Below are 17,964 nucleotides of genomic sequence, written 5' to 3'. Positions count from 1 at the left end.
CGTTGCGCCGCTGCTCGCTGCGCTGGCACGGATGTATGGCCCATGGATAATCTCGCTTTGCATGTATTTGTTCGTGTAACACTGCCTTCAATGCTTATTCGCTTTGGCTCGCGGATCCATTTGTGCGTCGCTCCCCCGCTTTCCCCGGCCATAGCTCCACCCATCAGCGTCACGACTCAATGTACGTCCTCTCTATCATGCCCATGTCGGGTCCGGAAGGCAAGCTGAATTTTCTGACAGTGCAACTCACTTTGGCAGCGCAGCAGCCCCTCGCTGGTGTCGGACGCACGGCCGCTACAATATGCCGTCCAGATGCCTTGGAGTCAATAAACGCCTAACAGGCTCGCGCGCCAATGAAACCCTTGTGGCGCGCGAGATCGCCCCGAGGAACGTGGGTGTTCGCCTCCCGGTGGCAGCGCCGCCTGAATGCGCGCACTGCGGCCAGCTTTGCGCCTGCTTCCGCGGTGAGTGACGGGCAGGGCGTGTCACCGGCCAGGGCGCACAGTCGCGATCCGTCGCGAGTACTTGGAGCGCTGCCGAGTATCGCGAAGAGTCCGCATAAGTTGGACAAGGTATTCAGTCGGAGCTTGGTGGGTATACGTTCGCGGAAAGTATAAAGGCAGGCTGGTGGCCACATATTCAGCCAGTCTACTACCCACAGTCGACTTACTTCGAGCTCTTCACTTCTTCCTCCTCCGACCTCAGTTCTTTCCTTTGCCCAGCAGACATGTTCGCCCGTATCTTCACCATTGTTTCTGTTGCGATGCTCGTTGCGGCGCAGCCGCACGGTCGTGGTCTGCCCGTGCTCGGTGGCATCCTTGGTGGTGGTGGCGGCGGTGGCGGTGGGGCGACGGTCACCGTCACTGTCCCCGGCGAGTGCCCGACGGTTACGCAGACGGTGACCGTCACCGGGAGCGGCACTTGGGGTGTGCCTACCTCCAGCAGCACTTGGGGTGTGCCGACTTCGAGCAGCACCTGGGGCGTTCCTAGCTCCAGCAGCTCCAGCGTGCACTCGTCGTCGACTTCCAGTGAGCCTCTCTGCAATTTATGTGCGCTACCTTAGCTGACGGGTTTGCAGAGTCGGACGAGCACACCAGCTCGAGCTCTGTCCCTACTTGGGGCCCAACCGGCACGCCCACTTGGACGTCCAGTACGTGTTTCTTTCCATCGCTCGAGCTGAGCCAATATCAATCTCCTTACAGAGACCGAGGACCCCACCTCCAAGACCTCGACGACGTCCCACAGCAGCGTCAACACGTCGACCTGGGGCACGAGCAAGACCGATACGACGTCGGCGACCTGGGGTACTGGATCCAGCTCGGTGCCGTCGTCGTCGTCGACCTCAAAGGACACCGGGAGCACTACCTGGACAAGCGAGCCCACGAAGCCTACCGACCCGGTAAGTCTGCGTTATTTTCCTGCATTGGCGTACTGACGCTCTGTCCAGGGTAATGGTGGCGGCCAGTGCAACTCGGGCACGGTCAAGTGCTGCAACTCAGTGAAGAAGGTATGCAAGGATTGGCATGTATGGACCATAAGCACTGAACAGCGTCTCAGGTCAAGGATGTTGGCTCCGCTGGACTTATTGCCGGGCTGCTCGCCATCGGTGGTCTCAATCTCGACAGCCTTGTGGGCGTCCAATGCAGCCCTTTGTCCGTCATCGGCGTCGGTGGTAACTCTTGCTCGAGCCAGGTCGCCTGCTGTAGCAACAACACCTACGTGCGTCGCACTCCGACCGTTCCCTTCTCATCTCTCACTCACCTCTTCTACAGAACGGCCTCATCAACATCGGCTGTGTTCCCATTAGCATCAGCCTTTAAGCGAGGCGCTTAGCATGAACCCTACTGGACTGACCTCCTTCGCTCTGTTGATATATATCTGACCTGCGTCGCTCTTTTCTATGCATTATCGTACGCTATGGCTCCCTAATCTCCTTATGCTACCGATATGGACTCTGTTGCTATTGACTTTATCATGAATACAAGTATTCGCCGGATTGCTTTGCGTGACGGTCACGGTTCGAGTTGATCACGGCCACGTGAATTCTAGGGTTAGGGTTTGTCGCCGCCGACGAGCGCGTCGTGCGGTGTGCCTCGTGCTAGCCGTGTCGTCGCCTCGTTGTCCGCCTCGTTGATCTCGCTACCGTTTCAAAGAAGTATGCATTAAACAAAATACATCTCTTTCCTCTACAGTGCTCTTGTGCTCCTTCCTACCTCGCTTCGGTCGTGCTTCGGGCGGCGCGACTCCCTCAAGGTCAGCTCTACGCACCGACGCGCAAAAAAGCAGATCGACTGATACCGTTCCCCTTTGACAGTGAACAAATTGTTATCATCTAGGCTGTATCTCCACCATACCCCCTACATATCTACCTCAAACATAGAAGACAGCGACGCGCAGACCTCTTCGAATCCGATTAGACAACCAGCGTATCTATGCAGCCCTCTCGCAGCTCGAACCAGTTCCCCACCACTCAAGATCGACACGGAGACAGTCATGACCAGCAACTGCAGCCACAGACGCCACGACCACGGGCAGAGGGTGCGATAGCGCGGACGGTGTCGGAGGGGAGCACGACGGGGAAGCGGAAGGCGGACGAGGTGGACTCGGGCACACCCCCGGACAAGAAGGAACACAAAACCACCTTTGCAGCGGACAACCGACGTGAGTGATCACTCAGTGGCGCGTCGCGTCCCGCACTTCGCTAGGTCGCGCGCTGACAGCGTACCCATAGCGCACAGACAAAGCGGGACGTCTGCCACTGCCTCTACAGCTCCTTCATCCTACACGCGCAAGCGAGCACGACTGTCCAATGCATCATCCCCCGACGCTCGCTTGCGCCCACGGGCCGAACGCAGCCCCGGGCACCGCCAACACCAGCACCAATCCTCTCCTTCGCCCTCCCCCCGCGCGCACGTCCACCGCCAGCACTCCTCCCACGGCCGCCACGACTCGACCGCCAGCCGCGGCAGCCGACGCAGCACCGGCCCAGGGGGCACCATGCCCTTCGCCGCCATCTTCGAGCCGCCGCAGGAAGCGAGCCTGCGCCCGCCTTCGCGCGCCACCCGCCCGCCCTCCCGCGCGCCGTCCTCCGTCCGCCGGCACGTACCCAGCGTGCACCGCGCGCCGTCACGCATCTCGCGCAGCAGCATGATCTCGGGGTCCTCCATCCCGATATCCGCGCTCGTCGCGCCGAGGGCGCCGTCCGTGTCCATCGCGTCGCAGAGCCGGCACTTCCATATGCGGGATCCGCACCGGCCGCCGCGCGTGCACTCGACGCCGTGGTCGCTCTCCTTGCCCTCACCTGGGGACGACGAGTACCCGAGGTGGCAGCCGTGGAAGGGGGAGGGGGCGAGCCCGATCCAGGCGTGGATATTCTTCGTGTCCTTCGTGCTGTTCCCATTGTGGTGGGTTGGCGGCTTTGTGCTCAAGGTCCCGAAGACGCGGCGCATAGGCGACACCGCGGACCTCGAGAAGGGGAAGATGCCGGAAGCAGGGACGCACTCCAGGGACGATTCCGTCGTCCTGGACGACCCGCAAGTCGAGCATGGTTCGTATCCTTCTTGTTCAGATACTATATTGTGTTCACGATTTTGACAGATGCACGCACCTGGCGCACTCGATGTCGGATAATGGCCGTCGTCTCCCTCTTCACCTACGTCCCCTTCATCGTCTGCATTGCCGTCTTCGCTCCTCACTAGCCCGACCCGCCCGCTGGATCCTCACGCGTTGCCCAACGTTATGCTCTTCGTGCAGCATTAGCCTCCCGCCGAGTTGCACGACGTTATCCTCTTCCTTCCCGTCCGGTCTTCCTGCCGCCTGCCGCCCGCCCGCGTACGGACGATCCGCCGTGTCCATAATATGGCTCCCGCCCGCCCAGAGACGCTGTATCGCACAGAGACACTGTAGCCGCTCCAGATTGCTGTAGCCGCTTCGCATCGATATCGCTGTATCGCCTCGACTCGCTGTAGCCGACGAGAGTCGCTGTAGCCGCCTGCCAGACCGAAGGTCCCACACCAGCACTGTACTACACTCGCGTATAATGTCGCTGCTCGAGGTTAGCGACCAAGCTAGATTACCTCGCCATTCTTTTGTGCCTCTACTGTCCTTTTTGAGAACAATGAAGCTATGTTGTATTAGTGATGTGGGGCCTGATTCGCGAGTGTTACGGATGCGAAGGTATTGCGGGTGTGAGGATTCTAAAGTCTAGATGGTAATGCTAGTTGCAGTGCAGCTAGATGGAGAGGCACGGTGGCGTACGCGTGCGGCTGTACGGAAGTCTTCCTCGGGCGCCAGTTTGAGCTCCGACTCACTGACGCGGCTTGGACTCAGTTTGCAGGTCTCGGCGTCTGCCGTCTTCTACCCTTTGGACTACTGTCAAGATGCACTCCCCGCAGGCCGCAAAAGAGCTCGAGTCTGACTGCAGATATAGCATTTCTATGCGCTGAAGGCATGTGAACGGTTGAACTTGCTCCTGCCGGTGTACCACGATCCGCCCGCCGGTGTTGCCCGCTGCCGTCCACCGACGTCGCTTGTGTATATGGTTAGCTCACATCCTATCCAACCTCTCTGAACCTCTGGAAGCCTTCCTTGGAATACATCCAAAAGCCTCTCGCTTCTCTGGCCACTGCACCTTTCCGGCCGCGGATGATACGCGCCGCCCACGGAGCGTCTCGAGCTCACCCACGCCCGGCCCATTCAGTTGCGCTTACTTCCACGCAGCGCTCCCACATAGAGTCGTCGATCCCCTGGCTCCGAGTACAGTCGGCGCTGCATGCACGGCGTCTATGAGGCCCCCCATGGTATTGTTCCCACAAGAAGCTCCCCCGACCTGATCATGACGGCACCCGAGTTTCGCGGGCGGCGATGGGATCAGCGGTTGCTCAGCATGCAGCGGTGGGAGCGCAGGCGCGTATATAAGGTATGTAGGAGGGTTCTGAGCCCACGGTACCAGGCTTTCTTACCCCCGGCAAGATGGGCGACAGGTCGAGCGCGGAGAACGAGACCAAGTCTTCGCTCACTGAGGTGCGCAGTGGCGGGCATCATGTTACGCTATCCAAGAGGGACGTCGACACGGCGGCGGAGCTGGTGGCGGGGCGTACGGACGTGAAGCTGGACCCCGAGACGGCTGCTCGACTACGGTATGTGATTTCGTGCTTTTCGCGAGGTCTTTCAGCTTGTGTCTGATGTTGACGACCGTTCCAACAGCCGGAAAATTGACTGGCACATTATGCCGCTGTTCTGTTGTACGTTCATGTCCGTCTGCCACCAGGCGAGGAGCTGATTGTTTTGCAGTGATGTACCTGTATGTGGTGGCATGCATATCGCTATGACAGCCTGAGCTCATGACGAGTAGTATGACCTTTGCGGACAAGACCACGCTAGGCCAGAGCGCGGTCCTAGGCATCCTGCCAGGGGCACATCTCACGCAGAACCAGTTTAACTGGCTCGGGACGATCTTTTATCTTAGCTATCTCGCCTTCGAGGTGGGTGGCACACTACTGACCCGCCCCTCGTGTGCTGACCCTCCCTCTCCAGCTCCCACAAAACCGTGCCCTCCAATACTTCCCCGTCGGCAAGTGGATGAGCGTGAACATCTTCGTGTGGGCAGTCGCTCTGCTATGTCATGCCGCTTGCCATAGCTTCGGCGCGCTCTTCGCGGTGCGGTTCATTCTCGGTGTCTGCGAAGGCGCGATCACGCCTGGCTTCATGATCGTAAGGCGGCCTTCTCATATGTCTGGCTGCGCAGCTAACCCGGGCTGGGACCGACAGGTCACGTCCATGTTCTACACGCGCGAGGAACAGACCAGGCGCGTGGGATACTGGTGTGAGTGGGGTGGCTTCGAAAGTACAAGACGAGGCACTTATTCCCACCGGCAGTCCTCATGAACGGCTTCGCCATTATATTCTTGGGCTTCGTCTCCTTCGGCCTGTTGCACACGCATGTGCGTCGTACTGCTCATGTCCCTGACGCCACGTAGGCTAACAGCATCGCGCAGACTGGCGGCTTCATGCCCTGGCAGTGGCTCATGATCATCACTGGGCTCATTACCCTCATCACCGCTATAACCTTCTGGTGAGTCCGCGTCTTCATATGTCTGGACGCGCGACGTTTCTGCACTGCCGACGGGGCGCTTTGCCTCTAGCGTCGACACGAGAAGTAGACGCTAACATAGCCGCGCAGGTTCTTCTTCCCCGACTCGCCTACGAACGCGTGGTTCCTAACACCGGAGGAGCGCGTACTGGTCGTTGAGCGGATCAAGGTGAACCAGGCCGGCGTGGAAAATAAGACGTGGAAGAAGGAGCAGTGCGTGTTGATCATCGATACGCAAGCGCTAGCGCCTCGGATCTCACATACGCGATAGATTCATCGAGACACTCAAGGATCCCAAAGTATGGGTTATGGCGCTGTACGCCGGGTTCTCGTACGTTGTCGTTTATTGGCTTGCTTCCCGCTAGTCGCTGATCATCTCTGCAGGAACGTTTTCAACTCCGTATGTGGCATTCCTACTATCTACAGCCCTTTCTGACATCCACTTGCAGCTAAGCAACCAGAGGCAGCTCATAGTCAGCCAGTTCGGGTTTACCCCAATTATCACGACCTTGATGGGATGCGTGGATGGACGTGAGTGACCATCCGTAAATTCTATACGTCGCCCTCTGATCTCATAACCCCTTCGCAGTGGTCGAGGTCTCCTGCATCCTTCTTGGGATCCTTCTTGCCCGATTCATTGGTCGAGGCTACGCCGGTAGCCTCATGTACGTTCCGGGGATACTTGGTGCCATCTTGGTAAACACCCTACCATCCGACAACAAGATTGGTCTACTATTCTCGTATTGGGTATCTAGTACGTGCTTGAGTGCCCGTCATTGCACCTGGCTAAATTACCTCCAGTCTTCAGTATCTGTCCGTTCGCGATTTTCTTGGGCTGGGTGCCGGCATTGACGGCGGGGCATACGAAACGTGCGTATTCTTCCAGTGCTTAACATTCCTCATACTCATGCTCGGTATAGGCACGACAACAAACGCTATCGTAATGATATTCTATGGAATCGGGAATGCAGTAGGACCTTTCGTACGTTCACTTCCGTACTAATGGTTGACTAAGTTGCTCACTGAATTCCCCTCCCACAGATGTGGAAGAAGAAGTATCAGCCTCGGTGCGTTGTATTCGTATCTTGAACATGAACAAAGCTGAATCAGTGATCCAGAAACCACGTCCCATGGACGGTCATTGCATGCTGCTCTTTTGTGTCTGGCTTGTTGCTGCTCGCCCTCCGATACGTGTTGGCATCCGAAAACAAGCGCCGAGACGCTTCAGCACAAGAGACAGACAGTCTAGACGAAGTATACGTCGAACAAAAGGACGAGAGTGGAGCTGTCCGCGAGGCAAAGGTCGACAAGGTGAGTTACCTCGACGAATGAGCAAGGAAGGCCGAAACTGATGCAATGATCTCCAGGCTTTCCTCGACCTGACCGACAAGCAGAACAAGGACTTCAGATACATCCTATGAGCTCTGTTCTATCCCTTGCTACGCTGTATTTATGTCGTTTTGTATCTGGGTTTCGTAGTACGCGCACCTCAGTCTACCTTCGGCGCGTCTTACAAGGCGGCCTGTAATACTCCTTGGTTCCAATAGATGACTATCCCACTGAGCTTGGGCCTGCAGTGCTGACTTAGCTGACTCGCGCAAGGTTACTCAAGAAGCTTTGGTTCGCGTTCTGGTGGCAAGTGGAAAGTTATGGAAGTGAGCATCGTCACATCGAGTTCATTGTGACTTGTCGACAGACATCATCTTGCACCTCGACCATCATGTCCGCCCCCCTCTCAGGAGTGTTCAGCAAAGCATTATCGGCAGCCTCAAAGGCTTACGATCTCCCGACTGCTGACGACGCTACGCAGGTCGCCACTTAGCGGTTCTCTGCCTAACTGGCATTGACACCCCTCCAGGATCTCATCAGGACCAGCCTCGCGGACCTTCAGAACGTCAATGCGCGCGTCCTAGATCTCTCACTCTTCAGCCCAAATGAGACGCTAGAGGATATCACAACGCCTGATCTTGTGTACCTCTTCGTGCCGTATGTGATCGCGGAGGTGCTGGGGAGAGTCAAGGCTCTGGAGCGTGATGACAGAATGCGCTTGCTGCAGCAGGCTGAAGTGCGTCCCCAGCTTTCTATACGCGTCTTTGACGCTGAATTCCTTCCAGTCAAAGCTGAAGACGTTCATCTTCACCTTGGAACACTATAACATCGTTCCCGAAGACGAGCGCAAGCTGCACGAGCGGGGGACTGCTTCAATCCCCGACCCCGCGCGGCGAAGGGAGACAAAGATCAAGCAATTCCAGAAAGAGAAAGAACTGAAGGGCCGAGTAGAGGTATGCTAGCACGTCCCTCGCTCCTTCCGCCATTCTGATTATCCTAGGCTCTGCGCAAGCGCAGAAATCAGCGTGCAGCCGAGGAAAACGACACCCCCAACGATTTTGATCTCATTGGATCATTACTTCCCGCCGCTACAACGACCTCTGATCAGGAGGAGGACGCGGAAACCGACGAGATCCTGCGGGAGACGACGCTCATATTGCTAAGGCTTTGCTATGCCAAAGCGCAAGCTGAGCTGGGGAGCATCAACCAGGAGCTCGATCTGCTGAAGAGCGCGCCACAAGAGCCATCGCGCACGCCTGCAGACGCGTTAGATCCTAGATCCAGGCAGCGCCAGGAGCAGGACGCGATGTGGCGTATTGACGTGCCGCAGGGGTCGGATGCGAATGGTCCTCTCCTAGACCCGGATGGCAAGGTTAGTGACATCGCTGTAGATGATGTGCCTCCCCTGACCAGTCTCCCTAGCCTCTTCGTCCCTTTACGATCCTTCCAGCCGGAGCCGCAGATCGAGCGCGCTTGCAAAACCAAGTCTTCGGACCTGGTCACAATCTACCTACTATGACCGTCGACGAGTACCTGCAGATCGAGAAAGAGCGGGGCAAGTTCATCTCGGGCGGAGGGTTCGTCCACGCACTTGACACTTGCCGACCGCTTACTGACTCCAACATCAGAAAGGCATCGGAGAGCGCGCTCACCGAATCCGAGCAACTCGCCCTGGACGCAGAGATGGATGGCACCGCGGAGAGCGAGCGCAGGGCCGAAGAGAAACGTCTCAAGGACGAAAATTGGGCGCAGTATACGGATACGCATGCCCGCGGGGCCGGCAACACCATGAATCGGGGATAGTCTGTGACCGTAGACGTCGTACGTAGACATGGAGAGGACGTGAGGCCGTGTACAGTCGTCAGTCCAGCGCATTAGTGGTGTAGAATGCAAATGTATGTACAGCGTCTAGTAACTAGCTAGTAGCGTGTGGGAGATATTCGGTACATACACATGTCGTGACAGCGACCGCTGGGTGGGTGGCCTCGGGCCAATAAAGAAACAACAGTCAATAGTCCGTTCGCAAGTGAACATTACGATGGTGTAAGTAGGGACAGTCCGTTTAAATACGTGGGTTAGTGTAGGCGGTGCGCGCTACATGCAAGTGCAGCCAGGTCCAGTCCTCGAGTCGATTGTTCACGTTCAGAGCATGGTAAGGACAGCGGAGGCGGATAAAGCCAGAACAGTCCATAGGGTGGATGGGCTGGAAAGGAGCGCGCCATTGTTGTTGTCGGCCGCGTTGTTGCCGCCGCTAGACGATGTCGACGAGGACCCCGATGAGGTCGCGGTCGACTCGGGAATGTTGTATTGCTTGCGGATCATGTCAGCGGCCTGCTCGGCGAGACCGTAGGTGGCGGCGCCCAACTGAAAGATCATGATCAGCTATGAATCGCAGACTTGAGTCGCTGAAACGTACATGGCACGAGAACTCGATGGGGTAGACGGAGGAGTCGGCCACACGGACGTTAGCTGAGGAAGAGTGTCAGTACTGTGTCGTACTCCATTATCACCCAGAACTCACAAGTTCCGTAGACCTTCAACTTCGCATCAACGACACCGCCCTTGTCCTGGGGCAGCATCGCGCAGGAACCCGTGGGGTGGTACTCCGTGCCGATCGAGTTGCGGACGTAGTTGTCGATGTCGTCGTCGGACGTCACGTCCTTGCCCGGCCACGCCTCATCACCAAGCTGGCCCGCCAACGGCTGCGTGGTCGCGATCTCGCGCACGTACTTGATGCCCGCGCGCATGATCTCAAGGTCAGCCGAGTTGGAGAGGTAGCCCGGATCGATGGTCGGCGCATCGAAGGCGGACTGCGAGGTGATGTACAGGCGCCCGACAGAGAGAGGGTGCTGCTGCGCGACCTGGATGGTGACGCTGTTCTCGCCGGTGATACTCAGAAGCACCTCGACCTGGCCAACGTCGCTGCCGTAGAACTGGTCGGTGACGACCGAGGCAATGGCTTTGTAGCCCGCCTTGACCTGGTCGGAGCTGCTGGGCACGCTGTTGAGGTAGTTGTCAAGGCCGCTGGAAGCGGAGGACTTCAAAGCATCGGCAGCATCCGCGCCCATCAGCGCCGTCAAGTTGATGTAGGCGGTGGCAGAGTTGATGAAGGACAGATCGATATCACTCGTGCCGCCGCTCTTGTACAGGTTGCCCATGGTGTCCGCATTGCTTGAGTAGGTGACGGACGACGACTGATGATAGCAATGCATTAGATAGGAGATTGGAATGGATATAAGCCACCTACAATGTGGTCCTGGAGGTTCTGCCCAACACCAGGAAGCTCGATTTGAACGTCGATGCCTACGTTCTGCAGGGTGTCCTTCGGGCCGACACCGCTGAGCATCAACAATTGCGGGCTGCCGACAGCGCCACCGGCGAGAATGACCTCGCGGTTGACATTGACCGTCTTGCTCTCCGCACCGGCATACGCCGCAAACTTCACACCGGACGCAACCTTGTTGTTGCCGTCGTTCTGATCCTTCCAGACGATCTCCGTGGCCATCGCGTTGGCAAGGATCGCAAGGTTGTCGCGTGGGGGAAGCGGGTCGATGTACCCGGAGCGCGAGTACGAGCGCGTCCAGTTGCTCGGGTTGATCGCAGAAGGCGCGACGAAGACACCCGAGTTGGAACCAGCGCCAGAGTCCTCCACAGTCGGGACACCGACCGCGTTGAAGGTGTCCGTCCAATCGCCGACCAAGTCGAAAGTACTAGGGGCATGTCAGTAAGCATAGCTCCGAGACTGCGCGCTAGACAGGCGGTGCTTACATGCCCGGGTAGCTCGAGTGCACAGGGCCGTCCGAGCCGTGAACCGAATCGTCATACTGGATGTTCGCCTGCTTCTGCACGTCCGAAGAAGGAGCATTGAACGTCTCCGACTTCTTCATCGCCGCGTACAGGCTATCCCAGTTCCAGTTGCCCGCGTCGCTGTCGCCGTCGAGCAACCCTGACCACGCATCGAGCTCGGCTTTGTTGGGCCGGACCTGGAATGCGGAACGATTTTTGGGGAACGATGAAAATAGACCGTCAGAGGGCGCAGCCACAGCGAGCGGATGAGGCTGCGCACCATGTACATGCCATTGATAGCGCTGCTGCCGCCCAGCACCTTGCCGCGCGGCCAGGACATGGCCCGGTCGTTCGCATAACCCTGCTTCGCGGTGTTGTATGCCCAGTCATAGCTCGAGCCGGTGAGGGAGTCGTAGTACGCGTTTGCGGGCTTGTCTGGTGATCACCAAGTCAACACTGACGCACTCCGACATGTGTGGGGAAGGAGGAGCTTACTGATCTGATCTGCCACATCATCGCCAGTAGCCCCGGCCTCCAAAACGAGCACCGTGGTGTTTGAGTCCTCAGAGAGGCGAGAAGCGAGAACGAGGCCTTTGGGCGCGCGTTCAGCGTGATGATCGCCACCTGACCGCGCCAGAACGCACCTGCAAGACCTCCCCCGGCGATGACGAAGTCGTACGAGTCAGCGAGCTTGCTGTCGTCGGAGACGATGTTGGCACGGGACTGGAAGGAGTGAACAGACGGCGACGCAGACGCGCCAGCCGCGACCGCGAGGGGCAGGAGGGAAGAGTACCGCATAGTTGCGCGCTGCCGGGGAAAGAGAGCTAGGCAACGACGATGAAGGAGCGGAGCAGGCCTGCGAGGAGCAGGGGCGCAGGCAGGAAGATGAGGGTTAAGAAAAGAGTGCGATGGGTGAGATTTCAAATGGCATGCGGGGGTAGGCGACCGCGTCGTTTCAATGAACCGAGGCGATGTGTACCATTTTGGTGTCCCACGACGACCTCTCTTCGGGCGCTAAGAGGTCAACGTAATGATGGCTGTGTGCCACAGGCGCTCAGGACGTTCGCGCCCACAAAGCTGAGCCTGCATAGGCGGCGCTAGCCTCCAGGCCATCCTCGATCGCGGGTACGGGCGGAAGACAGTATATTTAGAGCCGAATTTGCTTACGAGGTTGACTTTGGAGCGACTCGACGTCAATTCGCAGGCTCGATGAACGCCTGGAATGGTTGACGAACACGTTGTTGAGGCGATGTGTGCGAGTGGCACCCGATTATCTGTCCACCGCTCCCGTAACTTGCAGAAGGATGACATTCACAACCGCAGCGCGGTGACGTACCTTATTTCGTAGCGAAGGGTCTGTCCAGGTGAACAAGCATCCTGTGCTTTCTGCGGGGCTCAGAGCATCGTTTAGCAAAGCAATGCGCTGAACGCAGGGTCTTTCAGCGCGTCGAACCGGAATCGAAACGGTAAAGTTCAACTTGCTTCAGCGGCGTGACTTCGCCACCGCTGTCAGCTGACAAGTTTATGGCCGCTCAGCACGGATCACGGCCCGTCGCGCCGAAAGCGGCATCAGCCGAGCTGCTTAGACGAAGCAGGCACTGAACAAGCAGAGACGCGTTGCTTGTGAGCAGCGAGGTGAGAGGAGCAAATGAATGTATTAACGAGAAGGTGAACTCCGGATGCAAAGCAAAAGAAGAAAGGTATCCACAGAGAAGAAGGGGAGTACACGCCGACACCGAGACTACTAAAGCTCAGCACTGGCATTGCGACGCTTCCGGTACTTCCCCCGTCTGGGCTGTCGACACATCGATCTCTAGGAGCAGTCAGCACACCGTGATGGTGGCGGAGATGGTAGGTACGCACTGGTGTTTGCGTCTGATTGGCCTTCCTTGTCCATTCCAGGCAAGGACATGGCGATCTTCTTGAACAAGCTCTTCACGTTGTGCCCCGCCTTCGCCGATGTCTCCATGAACATAATGTTCAGCTGCTGCGCCTTCGCGGTCGCCTCCTCCAGCGTGACTTGTCTGGCACGGCCTAAGCCTTCGTACGCAACAGGAATGCTTGGACACATACCGCTTGTCGGAAAGGTCGGCCTTATTGCCAACAAGGACGATAATCACGTCGTTCCCTCGCTCTGACCGTACATCGTCTATCCATTTTGACGTGGACAGGAAGGATTGGCGATCTGAACAGCGTCTCATGAGCATGGTGCCATGCAAGCGGACGATGGGTCGAGCGCACTTGTGATGTCAAACACGACTATGGCGACAGAGGAATCACGTATGTAGGATGGGATGAGCGACCGGAATCGTTCCTAAACGCCGCAAGTTCGTAAGTACACGCACCCAACCGCACAATGGCAACGCACCTGGCCTGCAGTATCCCATAGCTGCAATCGTACGGTTCGGTCCTCCAGATACATAGTCTTGCTCAAAAAGTCTATGCCGATGGTCGCCTGGTACGTGTTGTCGAACGTGTCGTACATAAACCTTGCGCCATGTCTGTCAGTCGCCCTCCATCACGCATCCCGGGCTGCATACATACCTAGTAATCAAGCTCGTCTTCCCGACGCTCTGGTCGCCGAGAAGCACGATCTTCGTGCGCTTTGGCGGGGAGGAGGAGAAGTCGGCAGTCGCAGGCGAGTCCATCGCGGAGGGCGTAGAGAGCGGGAGGTAAGGAGCACGAGGCGAGACGGCGGCGGCGCGACGAGCGGGAGAGGAGGCAAGCGTGCCGCACCGTGCGAATGGCGATCCCGCCGGGCCGGATAGCCGTCCTCCCGGCGCAAGCCAAAGTGGTTGTTCCCCTTGTTCCCGCCCATCATGAAGCTCGCGGACAAAATCAAGCAGCACAAGGGGCCGCACCCGTTCTTCACCTTCGAGTTCTTCCCTCCGAGGACGGACCAAGTGCGCTAACCTACCCATCTGAGGCGCCAGGAATACTGATCGCGTCCCAAGGGTTTTGAGAACTTGGTGCCCCGAATATGTCGCCTGGCCGAGCTGGATCCGCTCGCGATCAGCATCACCTGGGGAGCAGGGGGGTCTACCAAGGAGCGCACACTGGAGCTTGCTGGTGTCACGCAGGAGCAGAATGGCCTTGACACTGTCATGCACCTCACCTGCACGAACATGAAGGTCGGCATGGTGGATGAGGCGCTTGCGGTGAGTGTCCTCTCCGTTCCAGTCTTACTCTGCGCTTGTACCCGGAACACATGCTGAATACGCGCAAGGCAGCCAAAGAACGCGGCATTGAGAGCATCCTCGCGCTGCGCGGCGGTACGTCCCGGATGATTAGTTCGGCCGAACGATTGCGAGCTCACGCGCAGATCCTCCAAGGGGGCAAGAAGAGTGGACGCCCATCGACCCGCGGTTCCAGCACGGGATTGACCTTGTGAAGTACATCCGCAGCTCGCCATACGCGCAGACATTCTCTGTGGGCGTTGCAGGTAACGGCGCTGAACCCACTTCCCTGTGCAATCGACTCATTTCGCTTCAGCGTACCCTGATGGGCATACGGAGCGACTGAACGACGAAGACACGGAAATCGGCTTTTTGAAGCAGTCGGTTGACGCTGGTGCCGATTTCATTATCACGCAGCTCTTTTACGACGTCGACAACTTCGTACGATGGGTCAAGAAGGTTAGGGAAGCCGGTGAGTTGTACCACAATCAGCCTTTGACATGCGCCTAACGTCTCGAAGGTATCTCGGTCCCCATCATCCCTTCTGTTATGCCTATCCAAACGTATGCCACCTTCATTCGTCTGACCAAGCTCTGCGGCTCGCGCGTTCCCGAATCCATCATGACCGCCCTCGAGCCTATCAAGGTATATCCATAACCCACATCCCTCGCACCACAAACTGATATCGACCCAGAGTGACGACCGCTTAGTCAAAGACTACGGCGTCGAGCTCGCCGTCGAAATGGTGCGCCGCATCACGACAGAAGCAGGCATCCCCGGCATCCACCTCTGCACGCTCAACCTCGAGAAGAGCGTGACACGCGTGCTCGAGATCCTGAAATGGACACCGGCACACGCCGCTGCTGCTGCCTCTGCCCAACCCTCCATCACTGGCCACAACAGCCTCATCGCCGACGGCCCCGCCTCCACCGTTGTGCACCCGCCCCCACAGCTCGACGCCGCCGACCTCGTCCTTACACCAGGCGCCGCGACGGACAAGGCGACGCACGGGCTGAAGGACATCCCGGCCGTGGGCGCGCCCGCGGGCAGCGGCGAGCTGAACAACGCGGCGTCGTGGGACGACTTCCCGAACGGGCGCTTTGGAGATGTGAAGAGTCCCGCTTACGGCGAGCTGGGGCCCTGGGGGAGCTTTGGGCAGGCATACACAAACGCGCTGTCATCGACTAGCGCAGGTAATCCGACTACGCTCGACGAGCTTACCAAGATCTTCGTGGACTACCTCGAGGGCAAGATTCCGACGACGCCGTTCTCGCCCACGGCGCTGTCGCCGGAGTCGAAGATCATCTTGCCGGAGCTGAGGGAGCTGACGGCGAGAGGGTGGTGGACGGTAGGCTCGCAACCTGCCGTGGATGGCGTGAGCTCGGCGGACGAGGTCGTGGGATGGGGTCCGCGGGCAGGATACGTGTTCCAGAAGTGCTTCGTGGAGTTCTTCTGCGAGGAGGCGGACGTGGAACAAGTGTCGCGCGCGGTGGAGGCGAATGGGTATGGTTGGGTGGACTGGTTCGCGGGAAACTACCAGGTGCGTAGGGTCGAGAGCACGTAGGTGGCAGCATCTGATCCTGATTGCAGGGTGACCTGCGAGGAAACGTCCCCGAAGGTGGCAGAAACGCGGTGACGTGGGGTGTCTTCCCCGGACAAGAGATCGTGCAGACGACGATTATTGAGCGCGAGTCGTTCTGCTCTTGGAAGGTGCGTTGGCGATTCTTGTCGCCTTTTGTGGCAATGAAGTTTTTGTCTATCGCGATATGACGCTGACCGTCGCTCCGTCTGCAGGAGGAAGCCTTCGACATTTGGTCCGACTGGGCCGGCTTTTACCGCCCCGGGTCAGAGGAGCGCAAGCTCCTCGAGAACGTGCGCGACACTCGTTGGTTGGTGAGCATCGTGCACCACGACTATAAGGACCCAGACGCGCTGTGGAAGTTCTTGAGAGGGGTTGGAACGGAGGATGTTTGTTAGAAGGTAGATGAAGTCAAAGGGTAGGGGTTTGGAGGCGGGGGGCATGAACAGAGAACGGCAAGGCCGATTTCTTTGGAATGTAGTTGCCACAATATAACCTGTAGCGATAGTCAAGATAGTGTCCTCATCACGCCTTGGTTGCACCGGAAAATCACTGACGTTGGATGCGAGTGAGAGCCCTCTGCAAACCACTTGCGCAGCTCCCGTGCGATCCTTCGTATCTATGCGCCTTTGAGAGGCCGACGCTTGCAGTGGAGACGGGACCTATTGCGGTATGTGCTCAGGCGATACGCCGATAGGTTCGCCGTCGGGCTGCCTGCGATGCAGGTCAGTGGTAAAACCTTTCTTGTAGGGCGGAAACCTACATGAGCAGCCGTTCGTCGAGTACGTCGGGCGGGGCGCCTTTGTACACTCGAAAAATCAGCCCTGCATCCAAAGCACTGGCAGTTTCTTCGGAAACCTCGGGGGCGTCTTGGCCCGTGCATACGATCGCGAGCGCGCGCAGGCCGTGTTGCGCGAATCGTTCAATGGGCAGATTGCTGAGGCGCGGACTATGGCTATCGTTGCCAACGTCGAGCCAGAGACTGTGAAGCGCGGGCGGAAGCACGTCGTACAGCCTCTCGTTCCACGTACCCCAGCCAGCGTACAGTGCGCGCAGGGCTGGCATATGCCCGACAACCTCGTGCAGCAGCGGCTGGCCACCGACGTCCGTCTTGATTACGAGATGCGTGAGGCGGGTGAAGAGGCGGAGGGGCTCGACGGTGACGTTCTTCTTATTCACGATGACCGACATGATGATGTCGAGGCGCGTGAGCGACTTGGTAAGGGAAGGGTTAGCTAGCCTTCTGAACCAGCCGAGGAAGCTATTGGGTTCGACTGTGAGCCAGGTTATGTTGGTTGGCACATCGCATTCGGCGTTGAACTGCGAGGGTGCGCCAAATTCTAGGTGTGCACGACGAAGGCTTGGGGAGGATATTAGAGTGAAGATGTTTCGATTGGGCGCCTGCGCTAGGTCCAGGAATTTCCCTTCGAGCGTAATGGATTTGAGGGAGCGAAGGGCAGAGATGGGAGCGAAAGCTGCCTCCGCGAAGTCGAAATCATAAGTCATGAGCCAGATCCTGAGGGAGAGAAGATTGTGTATAGATGGAAGACGGTACAGGAAGCTGAAGAGACCTGCTCGCGGGACTTTGTCAAGATTCCGTTCGTACAGAATGTACACATCGCGCACGAAGGCGAGGGATGTCTTTGGGGCGGCCTCCACAAGTGTCCAGAGGAGAGACGACATGCGCTCAACGTCCGAGGTATCCAGCTTGATTGAAGAATAGAGACGCATCCGGCTTGCGAGGTACCAATTTCTGCAGACGACCGCGCAAGCAGCCGCGCCTAGAGCGTCCACCCACTTCAATATTTCATGAAGTACGTCCTCGGGACATTCCTGCGCCGGCGAGGGTCTTTCCAGCGAGGCTGTCATGTCTTCCTGCGATGCGCGAGTCAGAACTACCCTCGGATCTTCAGCGAAAACTTGAATGAATGACTTGGTCGATCGTGGAACGAACGTCGAGGAGGTCAAGATGCGTCCGGACCGATCGTCCGGGGCGTGTGAGC

At 58.0% G+C, this 17,964-nt stretch overlaps 8 protein-coding genes across 8 annotated transcripts; 5 read left to right on the top strand and 3 right to left on the bottom strand.

Moving 5' to 3' along the window:
* Positions 1–630: 630 nt before the first annotated feature.
* Hyd8 (fungal hydrophobin) lies at positions 631–1,995 on the top strand. The gene is made up of 6 exons (XM_003034852.3): positions 631–1,028; positions 1,079–1,150; positions 1,203–1,399; positions 1,448–1,507; positions 1,558–1,719; positions 1,773–1,995. Exons 1-6 carry the CDS (start codon positions 728–730, stop codon positions 1,818–1,820), a joined length of 840 nt encoding a protein of 279 aa, XP_003034898.1. The 5' UTR covers positions 631–727; the 3' UTR covers positions 1,821–1,995.
* Positions 1,996–2,186: 191 nt separating this feature from the next.
* On the top strand, positions 2,187–4,146 carry SCHCODRAFT_02607894 (uncharacterized protein). The gene is made up of 4 exons (XM_003034853.3): positions 2,187–2,253; positions 2,315–2,661; positions 2,732–3,547; positions 3,598–4,146. The coding sequence occupies exons 2-4, from the start codon at positions 2,433–2,435 to the stop codon at positions 3,696–3,698; spliced, it is 1,146 nt and encodes a 381-aa protein (XP_003034899.1). The 5' UTR covers positions 2,187–2,253; positions 2,315–2,432; the 3' UTR covers positions 3,699–4,146.
* A 281-nt stretch (positions 4,147–4,427) lies between these two features.
* SCHCODRAFT_02607891 (MFS general substrate transporter) lies at positions 4,428–7,675 on the top strand. The gene is made up of 19 exons (XM_003034854.2): positions 4,428–4,918; positions 4,972–5,138; positions 5,206–5,243; positions 5,293–5,302; positions 5,354–5,483; positions 5,536–5,712; positions 5,770–5,824; positions 5,878–5,942; positions 5,997–6,073; positions 6,182–6,304; positions 6,363–6,422; positions 6,476–6,491; positions 6,541–6,622; positions 6,681–6,845; positions 6,893–6,961; positions 7,012–7,073; positions 7,133–7,158; positions 7,210–7,402; positions 7,459–7,675. The coding sequence occupies exons 1-19, from the start codon at positions 4,772–4,774 to the stop codon at positions 7,510–7,512; spliced, it is 1,716 nt and encodes a 571-aa protein (XP_003034900.2). The 5' UTR covers positions 4,428–4,771; the 3' UTR covers positions 7,513–7,675.
* A 136-nt stretch (positions 7,676–7,811) lies between these two features.
* SCHCODRAFT_02483791 (TAP42-like protein) lies at positions 7,812–9,223 on the top strand (the record flags this gene model as incomplete). The annotated part of the gene is made up of 6 exons (XM_050342829.1): positions 7,812–7,901; positions 7,950–8,156; positions 8,206–8,373; positions 8,421–8,792; positions 8,843–8,997; positions 9,049–9,223. The coding sequence occupies 6 exons, from the start codon at positions 7,812–7,814 to the stop codon at positions 9,221–9,223; spliced, it is 1,167 nt and encodes a 388-aa protein (XP_050203082.1).
* SCHCODRAFT_065412 (putative GMC oxidoreductase) lies at positions 9,150–12,110 on the bottom strand. The gene is made up of 8 exons (XM_003035689.1): positions 11,851–12,110; positions 11,702–11,797; positions 11,487–11,641; positions 11,189–11,403; positions 10,668–11,130; positions 9,942–10,614; positions 9,837–9,889; positions 9,150–9,784 (listed from the first exon to the last, which is right to left on the bottom strand). The coding sequence occupies exons 1-8, from the start codon at positions 12,002–12,004 to the stop codon at positions 9,563–9,565; spliced, it is 2,031 nt and encodes a 676-aa protein (XP_003035735.1). The 5' UTR covers positions 12,005–12,110; the 3' UTR covers positions 9,150–9,562.
* Positions 12,111–12,842: 732 nt separating this feature from the next.
* On the bottom strand, positions 12,843–13,911 carry SCHCODRAFT_02607879 (ras-domain-containing protein). Its single transcript, XM_003035690.2, has 6 exons — positions 13,751–13,911; positions 13,575–13,695; positions 13,448–13,520; positions 13,280–13,391; positions 13,070–13,230; positions 12,843–13,019 (listed from the first exon to the last, which is right to left on the bottom strand). The coding sequence occupies exons 1-6, from the start codon at positions 13,852–13,854 to the stop codon at positions 12,958–12,960; spliced, it is 633 nt and encodes a 210-aa protein (XP_003035736.1). The 5' UTR covers positions 13,855–13,911; the 3' UTR covers positions 12,843–12,957.
* Positions 13,770–16,567, top strand: SCHCODRAFT_02607875 (methylenetetrahydrofolate reduct). Its single transcript, XM_003034855.2, has 9 exons — positions 13,770–14,109; positions 14,161–14,364; positions 14,433–14,478; positions 14,529–14,648; positions 14,699–14,854; positions 14,903–15,027; positions 15,077–15,922; positions 15,973–16,092; positions 16,177–16,567. Exons 1-9 carry the CDS (start codon positions 14,026–14,028, stop codon positions 16,357–16,359), a joined length of 1,884 nt encoding a protein of 627 aa, XP_003034901.1. The 5' UTR covers positions 13,770–14,025; the 3' UTR covers positions 16,360–16,567.
* A 56-nt stretch (positions 16,568–16,623) lies between these two features.
* On the bottom strand, positions 16,624–17,830 carry SCHCODRAFT_02695646 (uncharacterized protein; the record flags this gene model as incomplete). The annotated part of the gene is made up of 2 exons (XM_003035691.3): positions 16,624–16,675; positions 16,725–17,830. The coding sequence occupies 2 exons, from the start codon at positions 17,828–17,830 to the stop codon at positions 16,624–16,626; spliced, it is 1,158 nt and encodes a 385-aa protein (XP_003035737.2).
* Positions 17,831–17,964: the final 134 nt, after the last annotated feature.

The sequence above is a fragment of the Schizophyllum commune genome (assembly GCF_000143185.2).
Source record: "Schizophyllum commune H4-8 unplaced genomic scaffold SCHCOscaffold_1, whole genome shotgun sequence".
NCBI classification, from domain to species: domain Eukaryota; kingdom Fungi; phylum Basidiomycota; class Agaricomycetes; order Agaricales; family Schizophyllaceae; genus Schizophyllum; species Schizophyllum commune.
Note: the sequence above shows the minus strand (reverse complement) of the source record. Positions and strands in the feature narration are given on the sequence as shown.